Source organism: Corythoichthys intestinalis, chromosome 20, assembly GCF_030265065.1.
Source record: "Corythoichthys intestinalis isolate RoL2023-P3 chromosome 20, ASM3026506v1, whole genome shotgun sequence".
In the NCBI taxonomy this organism is placed as follows: domain Eukaryota; kingdom Metazoa; phylum Chordata; class Actinopteri; order Syngnathiformes; family Syngnathidae; genus Corythoichthys; species Corythoichthys intestinalis.
The window spans coordinates 28,589,828-28,616,386 of NC_080414.1; the positions used below are offsets into that span (position 1 = coordinate 28,589,828).

The following is a 26,559-nucleotide window of genomic DNA, read 5'->3' on the forward strand; positions in this document are numbered from 1 at the left end:
TTTTGGATGACTACTTTTATTTGAGTAATACTATTTTGACGTTACGTTACTCTTACTTGAGTAATTGTTTTTGCTTTTCTGCTCATCTCTGATTTTATGAAAATACTTTGCAACAAGAATGACAAAAATGTTGAGAATCATCACAAACACCAATGGTTTGAGTTACGTCCTTTAGCGCCTTCTATCGATAAACACAGAAATTACACTATTGGACGCCACATTTGAGGTAGAAACTGGCTTCCAAAATACTATATTTGTTTTTTAATGACACACCATTCCACCCCAAAATACAAAAAAAAAAAAAAACACTTTAGTACTATTATTTATTACGGCTTTTGTGATTCTTATGGTTATTATTTTAATGTACACAAGAATCATGGTCATATCTGGGAGGCGTAACTGTGATGTTGGGCGTGTCCATGCAGAGTAAACGTTGTGGTTTTTTGACAGGGCGACACATTAAAAAGCTTCAGGCGGATTTTAGCCACGCCTAACAAATACCCCATACTGTTTTATTGGTATTTGGCAACGTGTTTCACTGTTGTAGCGTGGTAAGTTTTAAGGTCTGTTTTTTCCAACTACAGTATCTCGAAAGCGCGGTTGTAATACGTACGGTTTTAAGTAGCTAGCTTATCTGAACGAACGCCAGTGTGTTAAATGTAACGACGCGGTCGTAATGTAATGTTGCTATCAGTATTCATGAGGCTAGTAACATCTTTACCAGACCAATCGAAAGCAGTGTTGTATCCTGTTTTTAACAGTTGAAGCAAAAAGCAATGATCTTATGCAACTTGAAGACTACGGTGTTGAAACGAGGCATTCACTAGTCAGTCAAATTTCCGCCAAGTGAACATACTTCTCGCTTATGTGTTATACAAACACTCACCAATCCTTTTCGCCAGTTAGTGTACCTAGAATAACACCCTCATTGGAGCATTCATTGAAATCTGCTTTACGTTTAACGATGGTTTGCTTAGTTACGACTCAATATTTTGTACGAATGGCAATGTGTATATGCGTTTAGGTAATTTTGCTTTGCATAAAAGTCGTTATATTTTATGATACACTTTTCTCGGTCCTTTGATTTTTGTTTTCTCAGCCTGTTCACAGTCAGACATGGCTGCCCAATGTGTGACCAAAGTGGAGTTGACAGTTTCCTGTGATAATCTCCTGGACAAAGACATTGGATCCAAATCAGATCCTCTGTGCGTGCTATTAATGAGCACCTCGGATTCACAGTGGTATGAGGTCAGTAAAAAAAATGTTTTGTTGTTGTTGTTGTGAACGTGCACAATTACAATCAAGTTAGTTAACCATTACAAAATGGCAACATCCCAGTGGAATTTAATATCACATACCTGTCAACCGGAGGCCGTTGGCAATCTTACAAATAGTGACGTATGCCCGTACAAATTGGTGACTAATATACAATGTTGTATATAGCGAACAATATGAAACAAAAATAAAACTCAATTTTTAAAATATTATGAATTTATTGGTAATATTGTAACACAGTGACGTGCGGTGAGGTTCATGGTTGGTGAGGCACTGACTCCTTTAGTGTCAGATTTGCAAATATATAAACCAAAAAGGGTAGCTTATTCAATTGGCTATTGGTTATTTCATATCTCATCAGCATTCTTCACAAAACACGCACACACGGTACATATTATCGATACGTAAAAGTAAGAAAATAACATGCATTTGCGATAATTCATGCAACATAAATGAGAGTAAAGAGTGGTGTACAAAACCACAGAATTCAATTCTGACCTTTAGTGAAATATTCAGTTTTTAAAACTTGTAATTCTGATACTTTAATCAATTTATTACAGATTGCTAAACAAAAAGTGTGAAAAGAAAAACAAAGAATATTTTATTTAAGGCCAAAATTTAGTTTTTAAATATTCTATTGTATTTTTCTTAGTCTAAGCTCTTTTTTTTTTTATATAATTGTTTTTATAAGATTGAAATGAAAACTGTTTGTGGTCTTGCGCCTGTCCTTCACCACAAAAACCGCCGTTACTTTGGAAGAGCATAGGTTTGGTCTCAACATTCGTAGGGACGATATAACAGCATAACCTGCATGTAGGTACACTTTTTGCTGGGGACGGGACATTAATAAGACCAAACAGATTGGATGAAGGGGGCAAAGGGCCACATTTCTCATGTATATGAACCTAGTTAATTAATAGGCAAAATGCAAAACAAATCCTTATCTACTGATAATAACTTTTATGTGCATTGGTTCAGATGATACACCGTTCGATTCAAACCTTTGTTTTCAAAAAATACTAAAGAAACATTTTGAAAACTTCCTGAATAAATGTCTGGTTTTTATTAGCATAAACATAATGAAAATAATTCACTTAATAATGGTAGGGTCAATTCTATCCTTACAACATATGGAACTATTGAAAGATCTAAATTCTCTATATAACTGAACATTATATCATGCAAAAAAGGTAAGGTTGCTTAAACGTTGGTGGGGACAATTTTAGCATCCTGAAAAGTTGGTAGTGTTATGTCCCTACCATCCCTATGCAAACCTACGCCCTTTTTGTAAAAGTCCTCCTTATTTTCCTTTACTTTAAAAAAAATCTCTCCGCCTCAATGGAGAGGATTGCTTCAATTAGATCGCTGTGTTCTATTTGACAAGCCAGAACACACAGTGGATGTGTCCAAATGTCTAGCTAACCTTTCATATTTCTCAGCAAAACCATGTAATCGTTCTACATATATGCCACGTTTAGAAGAGCTTACACGCTCATCGTTACCACGAAATGTTAACTCCTGTTTAGCTAGGATGCAGGTTGCATTAATGAGGTATTTCAAACTCTTTACCTTAGCGTTCTGGATGCTATCGTTGAGCTTTCGCTGTTCGTCAAAGCCAAATCGATCCTTGAGCTTCCAAAAGTTTTTTAAAGCAATCAGGCTTTGAATGTGAGTGGTCGAGCTCTCGTGTTTGCTGAGGCTTCGTGGTAGTTTTTTAATGTCACAATATCTCGTGTTAGTCTAGACATTGGCACAAGTTGAGAAAAAAAGGCAGGGAAAGCAGCAAAGCCGATTTTTTCGAAGGACAGCCACATAGCCAGTCTTTTCGGGTGTACCAGTCCGTTTGAAAAGCGCGAGTTATCTTCTGTCCCGTAGTTTGAAGCAAACCTTTTAGCTCCGGTGTTGTTAATCGCGTCCACTTTTGACGGAAAGTCCAGTTTCACGTACGCCCCCTTTCAGTGCGGCAGAGTACTATCTGCCGCAACCTGTGCCGTTTCACTGCGGTTTTATTTCCCATCAGCAAAACTAAATATGTCGCTAACAAAAATTAAACTTTAAGGGTTAAAGACATTAGCCAGACTGTGGAAAATCAGGTGAAATAAACGTATCTGGAAACATTATAACGGCGACATGCAGATGTACGGCAACCAGCACGCTCCAATTCCATGTATCAACCCAGTTTGTTATGGATTGCGCAATCAGAGGTGAGGCTTTACTCGTTGCTGCCGCACCTCTCGTTTCATTTGGTTATTTGAACAGGAAATGGGCAAATTCAGCGATTTTGACTATAAAAAATGTTTGAAATGAGTCATACATAAAGAACAATGGACAAATATTAATATAAATTTGATGCTATAATTATTTTTTTGTCATGATGACAGGTGAGGCTCTGCCTCACCTGCCTCCCCTGACCGCACGTCACTGTTGTAACATATAACCTGGTGCAATCAAATAACAATATCTTCAGCTACATCATGATTACTAAAATTTAACAGTGACTTTTGTTATAATCAGTACTTAATTTGTAAATCATAAGGTGCCGGAACGCGAAGTACATATGATAGCGCAGGGATGACGAGACGAGCACAGGTCCCGGAACATATGCAGAAAATGGTGCTGAAAACAACACGCAAATGCCCACTTGCCATTTTGTGGGCCTTACGAGCCTCAATTTAAGATAATATCCATGGTATAAATGTTATGACAACAATTTACAATTATTTAGGCCATACTCTGCACAGCACGGGCAATTGGGTGGCGCTGACCTGGCTAGCTGCTGTGGCGCTAGTCTCCTGCTGCACCTGGTGTTCTGCCAAAGCGTCTACATGAGGCAAATTTGACACCCAAAGTACAACCGTGCGCTCTTAGCTTGTTTTGTTTCTCAAATAAGTACGGTTTGAATATGCTACGTGACTAATGTGGCCAACTGCTTTAAATCTTACCACCAAAAAGCACATTGGTTAAAAGTATGAGAGGGAAATACATGTAAAAAGTATTTTTGAGGCAATGAAAAGGTAATGAAAAACTTAATAAAAACAAGAATAGTGAATTCTCGCCGCTTTTAACCGATGTGCACATGCGTGCGGATGCTTGCGCAAGTGCGCTTAGCATTGTGTAGACATTTCGCCGCGTGGGAAGGAATTCCCGAACACCGGTCCCGCCTGATAGCATGATCGCTGCAGCTGCCCTCATCGCCGGTTGTTGCTTTTCTGACTTGTTTTGAATCATCTTAATTCTTTTTTTTTTTTTTCATTTTAAAAAGACCGTAAATGCAACTGTCTTTTTGGCATGTTGAAATACCATTTGATTCTGGCTGCTTGCTCCCCAAATGCTGAAAATTTCCTAAGTTTTGTCCCACGAGAGGTGCCGGATCTGCCCAAATAAGTCCCGGAACACATGGAGGCCAAAATAAAGAGGTGACGGATCCTGTTCTGGCAGGATCCGGCACAAATTAACAACTGGTTATAATTGTATGTAGCACTTTTGGCAATTTCGATCATGTCTTGATGGCTGCACTTCATGGCACTTCAGCTTGCTATTCAGTTTGACTTGAAGGTAGTTCGTTAGTGTGTCCAATTATAGATTGAAACGGTCAGTTGATAAAATTAACTTACCGATGCAATCTTTGAGTCGGAGAACATTTCTTTTGCTAATTCTGAGAAGTTTGCAGACAAATTGTGTTCGCCAACAAATTGGCAGAATAAAATCGCCGCTTTCGTCACTTTAAATTCTGCAGACTTCATCTTTATGACCAGTGTTGCTTATCTTACTTTTAAAAAGTAGTTAATTAAAGTTACAAATTACTTCTCCCAAAAAGCAATTGGGTTAGTACCTCAGTTACCTGAATATAAGAGTAATTAGTTACTTGGCAAAGTAACCGGTGTTACCTTTCATGTTTTTTTTTTTCATTTAAAAAAAACAAACAAAAAAAAAAAAACCTTTGCTATGTTTGGAAGTCATTTCATGTTGTGAATCAACTGTTGTTAAAATTGCTCCCGTTTTGTCATTAGTTCCCTTCTGTCTACTTTTGACATGTGAAAGTTTTAAAGCTTTCATTATTTAAAGATAGATTCAAGTCAAGATTTTGCTGATTTAGGAGTATTTCAGATAAAAAGTTACTTAGGTTCGCTAGGAAGGTTCACTACAACAGAGCCTTTCTGAGAAGTCTACTGCTTTAAAATGGCGGCTGTTTACTAACACAGCCGAGTGTCATTTCACATGAAGTTCTATATGCATGTGATATCTAGGCGTAGATTGTAGGCTGTCGGCTACAGTCAAGAAATTTTGGAGCCACCTAGCCTAGCATCGCGTTTGCTACCACAACAAACACTCTTCTCTCTCCGTGTCTCAGACTTTTCTCGCGTCATTCAACCAACGTAGTAACGCATAGTAATGCACATTGTCTCGTTGCCGAAACGGTGACAAAATCCGAACGGAAAAAACCCCCCGTAATGCACAAAACACGTACAGATTTTGAATGTACAGCGTACACATTTAAAAATCACTGCTCACTTGTACAAATTACGCCGAAACCATACAACTTGACAAGTATGATATCATAAAGCTAAACTGATCTTATGTGTTGTCTGTTGTGTGTACTGACTAAGGAATGGTTACAAAACAGATGACTTGTGCAATTGCTGCTGCAACAGAATTTCAGGGCACTAGTAATCATTAACCTACAGATTGAAATGACTACTAGCTTTGCTAGATTATAAAGTACTTATTTACCATTTTATATTACTATTTGGTTGTAAACAAGTTTTTTCACGGTATACAGAATTTAATAATTCAACGCAAATGACATGTATACTTACACTACCATTCAAACGTTTGGGGTCCCTTAGAAATTTCCTCCTTTTTGAAAGAAAAGCATTTTTTTCAATAGAAATAACATTAAACTAATCAGAAAAACACTCTTTACATTTTTATGCGGTAAATGACTATTCTAGCTGGAAACGTCCGGTTTTTATACAATATCTACGTAGTTCTGTGAAGAGGCCCATTTACAGCAAACATCACTCCAGTGTTCTAATGGTACATTGTGCTTGCTAGTTGCCTTAGAAGGATAATAGAGGATTAGAAAACCTTGTGCATTTATTCGTCAAAACTTTTCTTTTATCCCAGGCAATAGTAGGTGGTTTATGTACTTGACATGTTTCGGCGAACACTTCCGCCTTCGTCAGAGGGTCACTGATGTCGATCCATCAGCTGATAAAGATGCGTCACACCAACATCAGTGACCGTCTGACGCAGGCGGAAGTGTTCGCCGAAACATGTCAGGTAAATAAACCACATACTATTGCCTTGGATAAAAGAAAAGTTTTGACGAATTTCTAAGTGTAGGCAAAATAACCTCAATACTACAACAAACTTGTGCATTTATGTTGACACAGCTCAAAACAGTTCAGGTGGTTAGAGAAGCTATAAAACTGATCTTCCTTTGAGCGAGTTGGGTATCTGGAGCATCACCTTTGCGGGTTTGATTAAACTCTCAAAATGACCAGAAAAAGGCAACTTTCACGTGAAACTTGACAATCTGTTCTTAGAAATGAAGGCTATTCCATAAGATAAATTGCCAAGAAATTGAAGATTTCCTATAACGGTGTGTACCACTGTCAGGGAAAAAGGGGATTGCATTTAACCTTTAGTTAAGTTTTAGTTCCTAGCTACACACTATAATCATTTAGGTTTTAGTTATGCATTATAATCATATATACGTACACTCATTTATTTTAGCTAGGGGTTTTATTAAATTGTAACCCATGAAGTTTGATGTTTTATTAGAGCAGGGCGGTAAACCGAAAATTTACCGTTACCGAAATTCTTCACGATGACCGACGTAATTTTGACCATGTCGGTAAATTCGGTAATTTCATAAAAGAAGAAAATATAGTCTTTTCATCCCGCTTTGACTCTGTGTTGTTCGGCTATGTTCATCCCCCTTTAAGAAAGCAGACAGTGTGCTTACGTTTGGAGTCACATGGTTTTCAGGAAGCCAATCAAACAGAAGCCCGGTAGGCTAACGCTAGAAGCTAACGCTAGCGGCTAACGCTACAAGTAAACGGGATGAAGTCGGGCTTAAGTTAGCTTCGCCAAACTTTCACCCGACATTAAGTAAACTCTTGACGGGTTCCAGATAGGGATGGAAAAACCGAGGCTTTCTGAAACAATGAACCACTTTTAAGACAATTGCCCAAAATTGAATCACTGTTTGACACACTGCAAGAGCCCCATCTACTGGATAAACAGTGCACGTTTCTTTTTAAAAGTAAAGTTGACAAATTGCCTCAGCATTACATATCTTCAATAGAATTAAGTGGATGTCGTCTATTTCAACCAGGAGATCGTGTCGTCATTAAGTGTGATTTACACAATTAAAGTTGACCTCTTTAAGCCTGTGTCATTGCTTTTGTCTGTGAAGATGTGTTCAAAGCAGTATTTGTAATACACGACAGTGCTAGTCTTGTAAGTGGCTCGTCCTAGATGACGGGGAGTACCTATGTATTGTTTATTTTTTGTAAAAATTACAGTACAGTAAGCACAGGGCTTGGGAACAGGAATATTATTTATTGCATACTGTAAGGATTTCCAAAATCATAAGATGTAAATAATTGAGCCGAATAAAAGAAAGGAAAGGTTTGTGAAACATTTTATTTTTTAATTAAGTATAATTTCTGGGGGGCGGGTGGATGTGTCGTATTTGTATCTATTCTAAATATCTAAACGTATGCCACTATCTAGTGTATAACAATGCGGAATGAATTTAATGAAATTCAAGTGATGATATTTTTCAAGTCATACAAGCTGTTTTAAATGTTCACACAAGAATTCTTATTGTTTACAAGATTTTTTTTTAATACTTAATGTTTAGACTGCATGTGCAATTGTTAAATTGAAAGCTGGTAAATAAATTTAACGAGAAACTGTTAATTTGTATTCCATGCATTGATTCAAATTTTCAAATTATATAACAGTTTGCTTGGGCGAATTTATCGTCATTTATCGTTATCGAGGTAAATCTGCTCAATTTATCGTGATACGTACTTAAGGCCATATCGCCCAGCCCTATGTTTTATATTGATTTGTGCATGAGTGGGTTGTCCTCCTCTCCACTTCTGCCTAGTGAAAAAGGTCACAAGTCACATACCAAAGTGGAAAAGGGGGGGGGGGGGGTGAGCTGGCCACTCATGACCTCCCCTGGGGATAAGTATAGGAGAAATAGATGTTGCTTCAAACAAATGGTGTTTCTTGAAGCACTCAACTGAAAAGAGATAGCATTGTTGTAAACATTTTGACATTATCTCACTAGGAGAAGAAACACATGTGACTGGGGAGGGCGAGTGAGGAGGAGGGTCACTCACTTTTACCTGATTTGAATATAACCAGTAGACCATTGCCATGTTTGAATGTTTATTCTGTTTCATGAATATGTATCCATGTTGCTTTAAAGGAAAATGCATTGCGGAAATAAACCAAGTTGGCTTGTGAACGCATCCTGTGTGTGTTTCGCTTCCTGCTTCCATGCGCATGTAAAAGAGACTCGAGACGTCCATGGACGACTGACCTGATGATTTAATCTCCAATGGGTGGGAGGCGAGACTCCTGATAGCATTAAGGATTTTCCTGACAACCACTCCCTTCAGAGAGCAGCACAAACAAGATTTAACCAGAGTAGAAAGAGAAGCGAGAGGGCCTGCTGCACAACCAAGCAAGAAGACAAGTACATAAGAGTCTCTCGTTTGAGAAATAGATGCTTCGCAGGCCCTCATCTAGCAGCTTCATTAAATAGTACGAACATAAAGTGTAAGAAACAAGAATAAGAACAAAGACATTGGACAGAGGAAGATTGGAAAAAAGTGTTATGGACAGATGAATCCTAGTTTGAGGTGTTTGGACTTTGGATAAAGGAGAAGAACATTTGTGAGATTCAGAACAACTGAAAAGATGCTGGAAGAGTGCATGATGTAATCTGTCAACCATGGTGAAGGTAATGTGATGGTCTGGGCTTGCTTTGGTGCTGGTAAAGTGGGAGATTTGTACAAGGTCAACGGGATTTAAAATAAGGAAGGCTATCCCTCCATTCTGCAACGCCATGCCATACCCTGTGGACAACGCTTGGAGTCAACTTCATCCTACAACATGACAATGATCCAAAGAACACCTCCAAATTATGCAATAACTAATTCTATCTGTAATCGAGTAGCCAGCACAGTCAACAGATCTCAAACTCATTTAGCTGTTGTGGGACACAAGAAGTGCCCATCAAGCCATCCCAAATTGAGGGAGGTGCTTCTGGATGCGTGGAGTGAAATTTCTCCGGATTCCCTCAACAATTGAACTGCTAGGATGCCGCATGTCTGCAAAGCTGTAATTGTTGCAAAGGGAGCATTCTTTGATGAAGTTTGAGGGAGAAAATGATTATTTCAAATACAAATCCTTATTTCTAACCTTGTCAATGTCTTGACTATATTTTCTATTCATTTTGCAACTCATTTGAAAAATAAAAGTGTGACTCGAAGGAAAACACAAAATTGTCTGGGTGACCCCAAACTTTTGAACAGTAGTGTATGTGTAACTACTTATTAATGTTATCCACAGTTGGCGCGCACAGAAAAAGTCCAGAATTGCCTCTGCCCAAAGTTTGCCAAAAAGTTTGTCATCGACTACTACTTTGAGATGGTGCAGAAATTGAAATTTGGGATTTATGACATCGACAATAAGACCATTGATCTCAGCGATGATGATTTCCTAGGAGAACTGGAGTGTACCTTGGGCCAGGTAAGATTTTTGGAGTTTATATATATTTTTCTACTAGTAAATATTAATAATCATTGTTATTATTACTGTTGTTTAGGGCTGCAACAAACAATTAAACATTTTTATAATCGATTAAGCCGGGGGTCAGCAACCTGCAGCTCCGGAGCAGCATGCGGCTCTTTTATCCCTCTGAAGTGGCTCGCTTTTGAAATATAAAACGAATATTTGATTAAAATATATTGTTGCACTTATGAGATTTAACATAGGAATTTTACTTTCCTTTACTAAACAGAACAATTCAGGGTCACTCTTTGCATTTTTGTCAACAGAACACTCAAGCAATTCTTTACATAGTTCTTTACATAGTTACATTGGCCATGAATTCTCCAACTAGGTAAAATCATGGTGCCACTCGCACCGTGACTTTACATAGTTGGGTAAATTCCTGTAAGCGTCACAATATATTGCACACACACACACAAACTGTATGGCTCTCATGGAATCACATGTATGAGATATTTTTTTGTCTTTTTCAATAAAAAATTTCCCGCCTCCTAGGCTAACGCCTTCGTTTCTGATGGCAAAAAGTGTGATGCTCCCGTCCAGTGTTGTCTTCAATAGAAACCGGTTTGAAATGGCTCTTTTGAGTGTTAAAGGTTGCCAACCCCTGGATTAAGCGGATGAATACCGTATTTTTTGGACTATAAATCGCAGATTTTTTTCATAGTTTGGCTGGAGGTGCGACCTATACTCTGGAGTGACTTATGTGTGAAATTATTAACACATTATTATATCATTTCATGTGTTATTTTTAGTGTTTTGGAGTGACACAGATGGTTTGGAAAACTTTTTAGCATGTTCTTTATGCTATATTTATCTGAATAACTCTTAATAGCTATGTTACGTTAACATACCGGCCACGTTCACATTTCGTTGTTCATGCATCATCTAACATTATCATACTGTACACTTATTCAGCAGGTTGTTCTCTATTGTATTTTTATTTTAAATTGCCTTTCAAGATGACATATCTGTTGTGTGTTGGATTTTATCAAGTAAATTTCCCCCAAAAATGCGGCTTATACTCCGGTGCGACTTATATATGTCTTTTTGGTCTTCGTTGGGGATTTTATGGCTGGTGCGACTTATACTCGAGTGCGACTTATAGTCCGAAAAAAAACGGTAATTGGATAAATGTCATTTTTTTCAGTTACCTTTAACTTGATGTTGTTTTAGGCATGTTGTAAGTAGGGATGTGCGTGACTAGTCGTTTAATCGTTTAACCACCTACCCATAATTAAACGTTTCGTATTTTACTAGTCGGTTAAACGTAGCATCATGAGCCCCTTTCAGATATTTGCTGAACTCCGGTATCCCTTATGTCTAAAAGCAATTTCCTGGGTCGACTGACACTGAGATGATGACAGGAACATTAATCGGGTCACGTCCTAGTAAAACTACTAGCAAAAAGTATGGAATCACCAGTCTTGAACTAGCACTCACTCAGACATTTTATCATGTTGAACGAACTCTGATAAAAAGCTTGAAAAAATAACGAATTTGTTCAAAAGTGCAACTCTTTCGCATTCAGAAACACTAAAAGAAATGAATAAAAAAACATTGTGGTGGTCGGTAAATCTTTTATAGAGCAAGTGCAGGGAAATAAATATGGAATCACTCCATTCTGAGGAAAAAAATATGAAATCATGAGAAACAAAGAAATAACAATCAAAATACATCTCTAGTATTTAGAAGCACCACCTCTGGCTTTTATGACAGCTTGCAGTTTCTGAGGCATGGACTTCATGATTATTCTTCATCAATTTGGTGTCAACTCTCTGATTGCAGTTGCCAGATCATCGTTGCAGGTCGGAGCCTTGCTGTTGACCATTTTTTTCCAATTTCCACCACAGGTTTTCAATAGGGTTGAGATGTGGGCTATTTGCAGGCCATGACATTGACTGCATGAGTCTTTCTCCAAGGAATGCTTTAACAGATTTAGCTCTGTGGCATGATGCATTGTCATCTTGGAAATGACAAATATATTTTCAATTGAAGGGGTAAGAAAGCCATCTAAAATTTCAGTGTAAACTTGTGCATTTATTTAAAGTTTAACCACAGCCATGTCCGCAGTGCCTTTGCCTGACATGCAGCCAAATATCATCAAGGACTGAGGGAATTTTGATGTTTTCTTTAGGCAGTCATCTTTGTAAATCTCACTGGAACAGCACCAAACCAAAGTTCCAGCATCATCACCTTGTCAAGAGTCAAGAATCTGCATTGGACAAGGTGCTGATGCTGGAACTTTGGTCTTTCTAATGAGTCCCTATTTTTTTCCTCAGAATGGAGTGATTCCATAGACATTTCCCTGCTCTTGCTCTATAAAAATAACATTTACTGACCACCACATTGTTTTTTATTCATTTCTTTTACTGTTTCTGAATGCTAAAGAGTTGCACTTTTGAACCAATTCATTATTTTTTTCTACATAATAAAATGTCTGAGTGAGAGCTTGTCCGAGACTGCTGATTCCATACTTTTTTGCCAGGGGTTGTATAATGTCCGGGATTTCACTGGGACGTGGCATGCATGAAAGCAGCCGCTAAATTACCTGGTCACAGCGCGAAGGCTGATGACGTAAATACAGTGCCTTGCAAAAGTATTCGGCCCCCTTGAACCTTGCAACCTTTCGCCACATTTCAGGCTTCAAACATAAAGATATAAAATTTTAATTTTTTGTCAAGAATCAACAACAAGTGGGACACAATCGTGAAGTGGAACAAAATTTATTGGATAATTTAAACTTTTTTAACAAATAAAAAACTGAAAAGTGGGGCGTGCAATATTATTCGGCCCCCTTGCGTTAATACTTTGTAGCGCCACCTTTTGCTCCAATTACAGCTGCAAGTCGCTTGGGGTATGTTTCTATCAGTTTTGCACATCGAGAGACTGACATTCTTGCCCATTCGTCCTTGCAAAACAGCTCAAGCTCAGTGAGGTTGGATGGAGAGTGTTTGTGAACAGCAGTCTTCAGCTCTTTCCACAGATTCTCGATTGGATTCAGGTCTGGACTTTGACTTGGCCATTCTAACACCTGGATACGTTTATTTTTGAACCATTCCATTGTAGATTTGGCTTTATGTTTTGGATCATTGTCCGGTTGGAAGATAAATCTCCGTCCCAGTCTCAGGTCTTGTGCAGATACCAACAGGTTTTCTTCCAGAATGTTCCTGTATTTGGCTGCATCCATCTTCCCGTCAATTTTAACCATCTTCCCTGTCCCTGCTGAGGAAAAGCAGGCCCAAACCATGATGCTGCCACCACCATGTTTGACAGTGGGGATGGTGTGTTCAGGGTGATGAGCTGTGTTGCTTTTACGCCAAACATATCGTTTTGCATTGTGGCCAAAAAGTTCAATTTTGGTTTCATCTGACCAGAGCACCTTCTTCCACATGTTTGGTGTGTCTCCCAGGTGGCTTGTGGCAAACTTTAAACGAGACTTTTTATGGATATCTTTGAGAAATGGCTTTCTTCTTGCCACTCTTCCATAAAGGCCAGATTTGTGCAGTGTACGACTGATTGTTGTCCTATGGACAGACTCTCCCACCTCAGCTGTAGATCTCTGCAGTTCATCCAGAGTGATCATGGGCCTCTTGGCTGCATCTCTGATCAGTTTTCTCCTTGTTTGAGAAGAAAGTTTGGAAGGACGGCTGGGTCTTGGTAGATTTGCAGTGGTCTGATGCTCCTTCCATTTCAATATGATGGCTTGCACAGTGTTCCTTGAGATGTTTAAAGCTTGGGAAATCTTTTTGTATACAAATCCGGCTTTAAACTTCTCCACAACAGTATCTCGGACCTGCCTGGTGTGTTCCTTGGTTTTCATAATGTTCTCTGCACTTTAAACAGAACCCTGAGACTATCACAGAGCAGGTGCATTTATACGGAGACTTGATTACACACAGGTGGATTCTATTTATCATCATCGGTCATTTAGGACAACATTGGATCATTCAGAGATCCTCACTGAACTTCTGGAGTGAGTTTGCTGCACTGAAAGTAAAGGGGCCGAATAATATTGCACGCCCCACTTTTCAGTTTTTTATTTGTTAAAAAAGTTTAAATTATCCAATAAATGTTGTTCCACTTCACGATTGTGTCCCACTTGTTGTTGATTCTTGACAAAAAAATTAAATTTCATATCTTTATGTTTGAAGCCTGAAATGTGGCGAAAGGTTGCAAGATTCAAGGGGGCCGAATACTTTTGCAAGGCACTGTATCATGGCGGGCCGATCATCATTTCCACTTTCTTCGCAGTAAGACAACAAGCGGTAAACAAACATCGCAATTATTAATATCGCAAGCTGAAGAGATAACAAAATTAAACTGGAAACATCATGAAATTAATTTGCTACTGAATCTTACAACCGAGGAAGAGATAGCCTATTGTCCATCATTCGAAATGTGTGATTTATTTTTTTGCCGATGCCGACCAAAAATGGCGTAATGTCCGGGTTATAAAATCCTGTCCCTCACATAAAAGGTGGAAGTGACACAAAATTTGTGGAAGTTTTCTGTCAATTGTTTACTTGTAGTCAGTTTTTGTGACATCAATAGTATTCAAATAAAAAACTTGTCCTGAACGTTTGGCCTAAAATAGCTCACAAAACCTTTTGCATTTTAACTTTTTATTTAATATGTGTATTAAATTGTGATTTTTTTTTGCTTATGGAATAGTTGACTAGTGGCGAATAAAATCTGACACTAGTCGGCAGGGAAATTACCGGTAGTTGAAATTCCTATCCCTAGTTGTAAGTAACAATAAAGACAAAATTGATGACTATTTCCTTCAAAAATATGTTATTACAGCTTCCTGACTTAATTGTAGTCTACAACTGTACTTGCTAAAGGTTTTAATTTAGTTTCTGAGTATAAAACATAAAAGGAATTTCTCAATACACAAATCAGACAAAGTCCTGTTCATTCAAATAAAAGCTGCTAATTGACATATTTTTTTCTTGTGGGCAAAGCGCTGATATAAATTGTGTCAATAATTCATCTATTTTCTCTCAACTAAACAATGAAATTGAATAAGGAGGAGGCAGACTGTAATGAATGTTTGCTTTATCAAACAGTTGTTCATAAATACAATCCAAATCCAATTTTAAAGCGCCCTGTTGTATGACAATTTACAGTTTTAATGGGAGTTAGTGTTGAAAGGAGACCAAGTTGTTATATGAATGCGTTTTTGTGTGTGGTTTCTTTCTAAAAAGAAATGAGGCAACCTTTGTATCTAACAATAACTCAAATGCTAATATGCTTCTCCAAAACACAAACGGACACTTAAGACACTGATTAGCATAATTGCTCTTTAGTTTAGCGCTCTGTGCAAAGTAGTAACGTCTAATCAACAAAGAGTACAAACAATACAATTGGCTTCATGTACTCATCTCTGGAGGCACACTGAATCTAATAACACAAAAGACAATCTTAACTCTCGACACTTCGTAATACAGTATTGTTTCAGCAAGCCGAGTGTAGCAGTGAACGCTCTCTCTCTTGCTCTAATCACTGGCTCGCGCGCAGCCTCACATTACACACAAAGAAGGACCCACATGGGACTGCTCATAGCTGCCAGCAAAAATCGATTATGAAATTTGTTGGCAACTAATTTATGAATCGAATTTAACCGATTAGTTGTTGCAGCCTTACTGTTGTTAAGCATCTACTTAGGTTTCAATCATTACACTACCACAATAACTTCAAATATAAAGTACATACATTATAATTCCAGAAAACTGATTGTCCTCCAATCGCTTTTAACTTTTCCCTCTTGAGAAAACATTGTGTAATGTAATGCATTATCTATATATTCAAAAAATGAAATCAACAAATCTTTCTCCTCTTTTCTCTTGTCTTTCAGCATGAGATCATTTCCATAATGCTTTCTCAATTTTTGTAAACTCCTCCAGGTTGTGTCCAGTAGAAAACTGACCAGGCCTCTGGTCCTGAAGAACAAGTCACCTGCAGGAAAAGGGACCATCACAGTGAGTAGCTGCGACAGTGTTGCTTCATTGTAGGCTTTATTTACCAACATTATTGCTGAATTTCTCATCCACTCTATTGCAGATCAATGCTGAAGAAATTAAAGATAACAGGGTGGTAAATTTTGAGGTGGAGGCAAGAAAACTGGATAATAAGGTATTGAGGAGATCTGAGATTAATTGCACACGTTCTTATTTTCTTTGCCATTTCAAAGTGCCATTTAAAAAAACAACAAATAATTAACAGGATTTCTTTGGAAAGTCTGACCCGTATCTGGAATTCTACAAGCAAACAGAAACTGGATGGCAACTGGCTCACAGGACAGAGGTAGAGAAACTACAAGTGACTTTGCCAATGCAGTACTGTGGTTTATTGTCTAGTGTGCAGTGACACTCAATTCCTTTTTTCCAGCAAGACACATAAAAACTAAAGATATTCATTTCTGGTTTTGTTGAACCCAATTGACCAGTTTGTGTAAATATGGCTGACATCTCAGAATTAACAAAACTTAATGTCAAAACTCAGGCCTTAAAAAGCATTAAACTAAATGTTTGAGGCATTTAAAAAAATATGTAATCTTGACTTTTTTTTACATTATTTGACTTGTCAAATATTATCGAGGAGCCGGGAAAAGAAAACCTAAGATAAGATCATTATGGTATAAGAGCCGATATTATAGGCTGCCCGATGATATCGGCCGATAAACACATTTTAAAAATTATATCGGATAATATCGACATCGGATTTTCATTATCGGTTTTGTGTCAATATGCATGTTGCCCTCTGCTTTTGTATAACTGCTGGTCACAGCTCTGCACAGCAGTTATGATTATTGACCGTTAAATGTCTCAAAACTAAGATGCTAAATGTCACCAAAGATGCTTTTGATTTGTTATGTGAGCAGACCATTTGCATTTATGGTGCAAAAATGAGATGAACAATAAATATATAAAAATAATAAATTATAAACTCATTACATACTTCATTCACTGTACTGAAGCTGTGTGTCTTTTGAGCCAGAAGCACTGTGTGAGCCATTTGTGATATGGCAGTGCCTTATTGGCACTTTCAGGCTTGAAAATGGGTCAGGGGTTAAAAACGTGAGAAGGGTGTGGAGGAAATATGTTCCGGTACACTGTGCAACTAAGGCTGTCCCAAACGACTAATTTTCTCCCGATTAGTCAGCCGACTATTTTAACAATTAGTCGACTAATCTAAACCCCCCCACCCCCTTTTTTTAAAAACAAATTTAGCAATGACATTTTTGATGACGCTTGTTAATTCACAAAAACATTTTGGAACGTTTAAATTCTTTATTAAAGTACAACTAAACACGTAAATAACAACAATAAATCAGAAATAAACAATGAGGTCAATAGCTGATAGCATTAACCAGTGCAAAAGAATGGAATGTAAACAGATTGACTTCGCCTTTCCAACATGATTCAAAACAATTAAAAAATATAAATATCTAGCATTAAAATGATAGTTTATTACCATATATAATAGTAGTATAATACTTAATCATTGCCAAACAGATTTTTCATAAAGGGTGTCATTTTAAAGCTATTCTTAGTGTAGAATCTGAATTCTGAAGTATGTGGGATTAACTTCAGAAATCGTTATTTATATGATGAACATGAAGTGCTTTTATTTTGAAATGTTCACCGGAAGTACGATCGCTAAACCGCTGTTGATGACCAATAAACATCTGTGAAAGGAACTGTTGTCTCATGTACCAACAGCACGTACGCATAAATGTATCCGCACGGAGATAAAACGCAGTCGTGAAAATTACCGCCCTCCTTTTTACTTATCGTGCGATAAATGGACTCATTGCATATCGCGACAGGCTTAGCAACTTTAATAAAATATGTAGTTAGTTAGTTAGATAGATTTACGATCTGCCAGCATGTAATTGTCTCCTATCATCTTCCAAAATTACAACTGGGTGACGGCGCTTTAGGTGTTCATTCACGGCCGACCTGCAGCCAAGCTTTGCATTGAAGAGACATGACACAACAGTGTACTCTCCTTTGTTTTGTTGAAATAGGTCAATGTTTTGGCCACTCTGGTGCGCTTTTTGGGCTTTGTGCTGCTTTCCCCGCTTGCATACCAAGCGTCCGACATTAAACAAAATCTTTCCCCCCCTCCCTTAAAAAAATTTCTCCTTGGATCTACACAATTAACGTAGGTCACCCTTTTTGACTTTAAAACGGGGAGTTTCGCCGAAAGGTGAGAGGTTTTCATGCCTGCGCTTGCACTTGATCCCAAAAAAAAAAAACAGTTTGCCCTATTTTGATTTCAACAATAAATATAGTGGTGCAATATAGGCGCTTTTTCCACAAGTCCAGTTGACGAACTTCTCTTATTTTTCACAAAATGCTGTTTGGAAAACCTTGATATTGTTACATTTATCATTATTAAACAATGCAGTTGTCACCTCTGCTCATCAAATGCAAACATTCTTGCACTGCCCCCACAAATAACACACCAAACTTGGGAGGACCCCTCCATTTGCTACTCACTCCCTAAACCCATTTGCACCTGTTCAGACCTTGCTACATTAAAAAAATTGATAAATCACACCTTTTTAAACTGGCTTTTAATTTATATTTTTTTTCTCTATTGTTTTGTTCTGTTCACGTCATTTGCCGTTTCAACTGTAAAACGTCTTTCAGCATCGGTAAAAGCACTCTATAAATAAAATGTATTATTATTATAATTGGCTATATTATGTTAAGTTCACGACTGCATATATTGGTATCGGATTTTTGGAGTTGAACAATATCGGGATATCAGTTATCGGTTAAGAAGTCATTATCGGACAACTCAACTTACAATTTGTGTAAGTGAAACAATCTGAAGTTGGGCATGGGCATCAATGTATTTTGAAGTGGCATTAAAAAGCATTCAATGAGATTTGCTGCATTCATAATATCTATTTGTTCTCTCTTTTAGGTGGTAAAGAATAACCTAAATCCAACATGGAGACCATTCCGAATCCCCCTGCAGTCTCTCTGTGGAGGAGACATGGAGAAACCAATTAAAGTAACCTACTTTTGTCATATTACCTCTTAACAACATAAAAAAGTCCAAATGCTTCAGGATTGATTTAGTTCAAGTTCTTGGTCGTGTCATCGCAATTACAACCCAACTGTATATAATTAGACAATGTTATTACATTTTGTTATCCCATTAAGCAAACATATCAGGAAGGAAGCAATTTTCAAGCGTACAGGACAAGTGAGTTATTCAAAGGATTGTTTTAGTTTTATTTCCACCATAACATGACTTATTTGGGTGAAGTGTGACTAGATTAGATGGAACATTTGGATGGAACACGTTTCTTTCATTCAGCTCGTAGAAAAACATTTGTCTTATGTCACAGATATTTATGTGATTTCAACATGTCCCTCATGTTTGCATGTTTTTGTGCTCAGGGACCTTTAAAGTATTGTTCCACCCAAAATTAGATTTCGACTGCTATACCCTATCATTAATTAAAAACCAAGCAGAGTTACATTATTTTATTAGACATTTTGGGTGCAGCAATCATTTAAAGTCTGCATTGTTTACTCTACATTGTTGACATTTGTTTAGTCAGCCGCATTATTATGTTTTCTATTGATTCTAGATTGAGTGCTTTGATTATGACAGTGATGGCTCACACGATCTTATCGGGACTTTCGAGACCACGATGAAACGCCTTCAAGAAGCATCGCGCACTTCTCCGGTATGAGCATTTGGTCTAATGCCGTGATTAGATTACCGTATATAAATTTGAGTTTTATTGTTATTAGTAATGGCCATTGTACAGTACAGTATTAATGTTTGTATTATGTATCAATGGGACTACTGCGTATTAGGGGTGTAATGGAAAAGGTGATATATCGCGATACTTTGTAGCCTAAAAATGGTTATTGATATGCCACCAATAATCGATATATCATTTTAAAAGGTGTCATTGTTTAAAAAAAAAAAAAGGTACGAATAGGATGCTTCCTTGAGAATAATGTCTACGGTAACTCACTGGCTGCCATTGATGGCAAGACATCCAATTCATTTGGACTGGATTGGAACATCTAGTGCACTGGCACTGAAACCAGAGCATTCACATCCAGTCTTTTGTGGGCATATACAGGTCACTTCCTGTTCATTTTATGGCATTTACTGGTTACTTCCTGATGATTTTGAGTCACTTCCTATTCATTTGGGGACATTTTTGAGTCACATCCTTTTCAGTAAACCAAAAGCAACACGGAAGTGATCTGTAATTGCCCCAAAATCAACAGCACGTGACCCGTGAATGCCCCAAAAGGAAAAGGAAATGACCGAAAATTATCAGGAAATGATGTGAAATGCCCCAAAACTAACTCATTGGCTGGCATTGACTGACAGCTATAGACGTCCAATCCGTTTGAAGTGGGAGGTGTCTGCCACCCTTCCAGTTCAAACTGATTGGACGTCTACCAGTGATGATCTCATTCCAATTCACAGCAGGAGGATCAAAATGGCTTGTTTTTCTGTTTGTTTGTTGTATTGTAGAACAATTTCCTCACCCATCTATTGTTAATAGTTGTCTCGTCATTTTGTGAGATCATTATATATCGTGAATTGTCAGTCGTAATGTGAGGCACGCGGAGGTTCGCACCCCTAATGCGTATGCTGCTGTTTGCTCTCAAATGTAGAAATCTATGCTCCGAAATGATAATTACAGTTTAAGTCTGTTTTCTTCTCAGGCGGAATTTGAGTGCATCAACAGTAAAAAGAAACAAAAAAAGAAAGGCTACAAGAATTCCGGTGTTGTGAGTGTGAAGCATTGTCAGGTATGCTGTCTTTGCGAGTTTTTCTCGCAATTTATCTCATCTGTCTATCTAATCTCGTCAATTTATTGTGAAATTGTGACACTGTTGTTTTTTTGTTTTTTTTTTAAATCTATAGGTGGTCAAAGAGTATACATTCCTGGATTATATTATGGGGGGTTGTCAACTCAACTTCACTGTGAGTTTGTGTTTTTTCTTTAAATCAAAACCACCAATTAGGGGTGCACGATATCCATTTTTTGAAACCGATACCGATATCGATAACTTCCTGCTCCTCAAAGCCGATACCGATAACCGATAATAAATATATAATTTTAAAAATGTATATTCACCAGAGTTTTTGAACACCTGGAGGTTTAAAAACATAATAATGGTGGATTCAACATAGATTTGACTTTGATCTCACCAGAATTTTCATAATGACATGAACATTATTATAATGAACAAAACAAAGACAAGAATAGTCTTGACTTCAAATAAAGTGCCAATATTGTATTGGTATTGTGCTTCGTCATCAGATAAAAATATTTGGTGCTACAGGAGACTGTTGTGGTCTTGGTCCATGAAACAACTTTCTTAACCTGGGAGACAGGTTAGGACAGCAAGCCTATCAATAACCAAAAGGCCTCTCAATAACTTACTAACTTATAACTAACACTGTAACCATTATATAGTAAGGTTTATCACTCATTCCTCATAACAAAAATATGGTAGAACAAAAAGTATTAATGGCTTGCCTTATAATAATCAATATAAACGGCAGTGAGTGAACCCATATTCAATAAAGTATGAGGTTTATTCTCTGCATAGTATAAAATTCTACCAAGCATGCTGACAGGACTAACATTACACGACAACTATTGTATGTATGTATAGCATAGTACACTAGCTTGAGCTACTAGCCTTAAACATTGGCTGGCTTCTATAACAGAACTTATGAAGTTCTGTACATATGACCCTTCACCACCAAAGTAAACTTATATATATATATATATATATATATATATATATATATATATATATATATTAGTAGTATAGTATAGTATTGTAGTATATATATTATAGTAAACATAAATACTTACAGACATATATTTCTGAGGCGGAAACATAAGTAACAGAAAGCATTCACGTTTGTCAATGCTAACGCTAGACACAGCACTGTGTAAAGTGAATGAGTTTGTGGGCCAAATTATAGATGCAGCGAAATATTCTGACCGGCAGGTGGCAGCAATGCCCCGCAAATGGTCAACTGATTTCCCAGCCAGCGAGCACAGTTCATACTGTATTATCGGTCCTATTAATTATGTTATTGGATTTATTGGGATGACGTCATAATTCCTATTATCGGACCGATAATTATCGGACCAATAATTATCGTGCACCAATACCACCAATCTTTGGTATAATTAACCGATTATTTTTACAGCTCAACTATTTCCTAAATTGTCTTGCCAGGTAGCAATAGACTTCACTGGTTCCAACGGGGATCCAAGGTCACCTCAGTCTCTGCATTACATCAGTCCACAGGGAGTGAATGAGTACCTCTCTGCTATTTGGTCTGTGGGCAACGTCATCCAGGACTATGATAGGTATGTGTTTCATGTGAAACATAATACTTAGAAAAATATATATAGAGTTGTCCGATAAGCACTTTTTAACAGATAACTAAGCCTGTCACGATATGCAATGTCAATTTATTGCACGGTAAATAAAAAATGAGGTCTGTAATTTTCCTGGCTCGATTTATCGCCGCGTGGGTGCATACATTTATTAGTGCACACATGCTTGTTGATGTTGTGCCAGATCTTTATTGGTCATCAACACACTGTAGAATTTGACTTCAGACATACAAAATAAGATAATACATCTACATTAAACATTGTCAAACATTAGCATTGCTACATTTGAGGCTAATGGAAAAAAGACAACATACTAACCACTGTAGCCTGCTACAAAACATTGGCAGTCTTCTCCAAAGTCCAAACTTGCGGTTAAAAGGTGACACTTCAAACATGAAAACTCGCTGGTTAACAGCATTTGCAAACAATGCGGGGAAAAACAGAAAAAAACATATCGCCCACTAAAATTTGTTATTGTGACAGACCTACAGATGACCTACATCCCGATATTGTCCAACTCCAAAAATTCGCTACCCATGTGAAACTGATACTGATATACAGTCATGTGAAAAAATTAGGACACCCCATTAAATCTTCAATTCATTATTAAGAAATGTTCACATATCGATGTCTGAGCTTGTTTTTTTTATCTCTGGAAAAAATGTAATTAATTGCAGGTAAACTGCAAAAAATAACATTGTTTTACTCATTAAATCAAATATATTAACAAAAATGCATGTTCTAACTGAGGAAAAAGTTAGGACACCCTACCGCTTAATAGCTAGTGTTACCCCCTTTGGCTGAAATAACTTCAGTGAGATGCTTTTTGTAGCCATCTACCAGTCTTTGACATTGGTCTGAAGAAAGTTTGCCCCACTCCTCGACTCAGAATACTTTCAGCAGTGAGATGTTTGAGGGGTTTCCTGCATGTACAGCCCGTTTCAAGTCACCCCACAGCATCTCAATGGGATTAAGATCTGGGCTTTGACTCGGGCATTCCAAGACACAATTTCTTCCTTTTGAGACATTCCTTGGTGGATTTACTGATATGTTTTGGATAATTGTCATGTTGCAGGGCCCAGTTTCGCTTCAGGTTTAATTTTCACAGATGATCTCACATGTTCCTCAAGCACCCTCTGATGATAGAACTCATGGTGGATTCTATGATGGTGAGCTGGCCAGGTCCTGCTGTAGCAAAGCATCCCCAAACCATGACACTTCCACCTCCATGCTTCACAGTTGGTATTTGGTGCTATTCCTGGACGGCCAGACCTGGGCATGTTGGCAGTTATTTTGCATGTCCTCCACATGTAGACTATTTTCTGTAGAGAGGGATGGCTAATTTGATATTCTTTTTAAATCCCTTACCAGACTCATAAGCGTCTACAATCAGACAGCTTCTTTGATCTTACCATTGTGTTTCTCTCACTTCAACAGTCAGGGGCACACCAAACTAAATGTTCAAATAAGGCAAGCCTCCTTCAAAATACCCGCTAATGATGTTCTAATCATGTGCTACATCGTCATGTGATGTGATACCCCTGTAATTTTAGCCATTTTAAGTGGGATCGAATGTGGGGTGTCCTAATTGATTCCTCAACAGAAATTGCATTGATTTAAAATGACATTTTACAGAAAATTATATATTTAAAAAAATAAAAATAAAAAAAAGCTTATTTCAGCTTTAATTGTTTAGTTCTATGACATGAATCTCTCAAGATTGTTAAAATTGATATGAAATATCCATATGACCAAATATGTTAGAAAATACACAGGCTTCCATAGGGTGTCCTAATTTTTTCACATGACTATGTGTTCATGGACTTAACATATTATGGCTAGTAACATTGTGATACCCCACTAGATGCTTTAATAATGATAAATGTAACAACTTCAGGAGCCATTTCAACTGAAGTTATCGAAAAAGTGCCTATATTGTACCACTATATTTGCTGTTGAAATCAAAATAGTGTAAATATTCTTCAGTAATTTATTGTTCATTTAATTTTTGCACCATGAATGGAAATGTTCTACTCACATAACAAAACACTGGCATCCGAGTTCGAAGACATCTAATGGTCAATAAGCATAATTGATGTGCTAAGCTGTGACCAGCCCTTGTACAAAGGCAGATGGCTTTTATATTAACTTTGAAGGCAAAATGCATATTGGCCCAAAACCGAAGTGGATATTAACTGATGTAATTTTAGAATGCTTTTATCGGCCAACTTGGAATCTTCCTAAAAGTCAACAATTTATCTTTGACACAGGTGGCCTCATTAGAATGTTTTGGTGTTTGTCTTTTTTGTTCAGTGACAAGATGTTTCCAGCCTTTGGCTTTGGTGCACAGGTCCCTCCAACATGGCAGGTACGGCTATTTTTCTTAGCGTTAAGTGAGCTGTATAAATATTTTGTAATGACCTTTCTTTAACAGGTCTCCCATGAGTTCCCGCTTAATTTTAACCCAGCAAATCCATACTGTGCAGGTATGCTAAAAGAGAGGTGTCGCCTTATGATGTTACGTTCCCAAGTTTCTTCTTTCGCTGTCATTGTGCTTTTTGTGTGCAGGTGTTCAAGGGATAGTGGAGGCCTACAGGGTTTGCCTCCCCCAGGTCAAACTTTATGGTCCCACAAATTTCTCACCAATCATCAACCATGTAGCGTGCTTTGCAAAGCAAGCTCTTCAGCAGAACACTGCATCAGTAAGTGTATTTTTTTTAGAGGATGTCTTGAGATTAGAGCACATTGCGCTTTTTCATTTTCTATGTATAGTGACTCAATTGTTGCTTTTTTCTTCCTTCCGAAGCAATACTTCGTGCTACTCATCATCACAGACGGAGTGATCACGGACATGGATCACACACGTGACGCCATTGTCAATGCCTCACGTTTGCCAATGTCCATCATCATTGTGGGAGTGGGCGCGGCAGACTTCGCTGCTATGGAGTTTTTGGACGGAGACGACGGGCGTCTTCGCTCTCTGGCTGGAGAGCCCGCCATGCGAGACATTGTGCAGTTTGTACCATTCAGGCAGTTCCAAAATGTAAGTCAAAAATACATATTAATATTACTATTATCTTTTTCATTCAGTTTGAATGTGGTTTTATTTTTGGCTCCATGTGTTATCTTCACTAATTCATTGCGTTAAAATAGACAAATAGTATATTACTTTTGCCAATTTGCATTAGTTCCAAGCTGTCCTAAGTTGGTTGTACAGTCTTTACTCAAAAACTAATGATCAAGAATTGCAGAAATGGGATTTCCCTTTCAAATATTTTCAGATACAGCCTAGGAAATTATGCAAAGCATGTATTCCACCCTCAAAAATCATGAAATTGCATGTTTGACTCTCCTATTTTAATGACAGTGCAATATTGTTTAGCTACAGTGCAATCAGCTTTTCTTTGACAGTCATGTCACATTGTTCATAATTCAAAACACAAGTGCCACAATTGTTTTTGTCACGGTGTTGGTTGGTGTGTGAATGTCAGCTAACAAGGGTAATTTGATCACAATTGTTCAATTTCTGTTTAGATGAGATAGCTGATGCTGGTATCACTGTTGGCTAATGCTAATCTGTGCTAACACTGCAATGCTTTAAAAATATTTGCTTTCCCAAAAATTGAAAGTCGATCTTTCACTTGTCAACTCATTGACTTGCAATAAACTTTTGACGAGGTTATAATGTACAATGTTATGAAAAAGTATCTGAACCTTTTGGAATTTCTGACATTTCTGCATAAAATCACCATCAAATGTGATCTCATCCTTGTCAAAATCGCACAGACGTAAAAACAGTGTCTGCTTTAACTAAAACCACCCAAACATTTATAGGTTTTCATATTTTAATGAGGCTAGCATGCAAACAATGACAGAAAGGGGAAAAATAACGTAAGTGAACCCTCTACCTAAGGAGACTTAAATTGTTTGGTAAAAAGTGGTTTCAATTGCTCTTTCTGTCACATGTGTGCCCAATCACTGATGAGTGGTTTAAAGCTGCGCTGCCCACTATAAAACACACACCCGGTAAGAATTGT

The 26,559-nt window shown here is 37.6% G+C and overlaps 1 protein-coding gene across 2 annotated transcripts in view; it reads left to right on the top strand.

The window, feature by feature from the left end:
* Positions 1-398: 398 nt before the first annotated feature.
* The window catches only part of LOC130908524 (copine-3), a 30,810-nt gene continuing 4,649 nt past the window's right edge, over positions 399-26,559 (top strand). For both annotated transcript variants that reach the window (XM_057824023.1, XM_057824022.1), the window contains exons 1-15: positions 399-551; positions 1,100-1,248; positions 9,877-10,056; positions 16,005-16,079; positions 16,162-16,233; positions 16,324-16,404; positions 19,039-19,128; positions 19,715-19,813; positions 20,820-20,906; positions 21,022-21,081; positions 22,359-22,492; positions 24,836-24,890; positions 24,957-25,008; positions 25,091-25,224; positions 25,329-25,565. In XM_057824023.1, the coding sequence (XP_057680006.1) occupies positions 1,117-1,248; positions 9,877-10,056; positions 16,005-16,079; positions 16,162-16,233; positions 16,324-16,404; positions 19,039-19,128; positions 19,715-19,813; positions 20,820-20,906; positions 21,022-21,081; positions 22,359-22,492; positions 24,836-24,890; positions 24,957-25,008; positions 25,091-25,224; positions 25,329-25,565 (1,488 nt within the window). In that variant the 5' untranslated portion in view covers positions 399-551; positions 1,100-1,116. The remainder of the gene's footprint in view (positions 552-1,099; positions 1,249-9,876; positions 10,057-16,004; positions 16,080-16,161; positions 16,234-16,323; positions 16,405-19,038; positions 19,129-19,714; positions 19,814-20,819; positions 20,907-21,021; positions 21,082-22,358; positions 22,493-24,835; positions 24,891-24,956; positions 25,009-25,090; positions 25,225-25,328; positions 25,566-26,559) is intronic.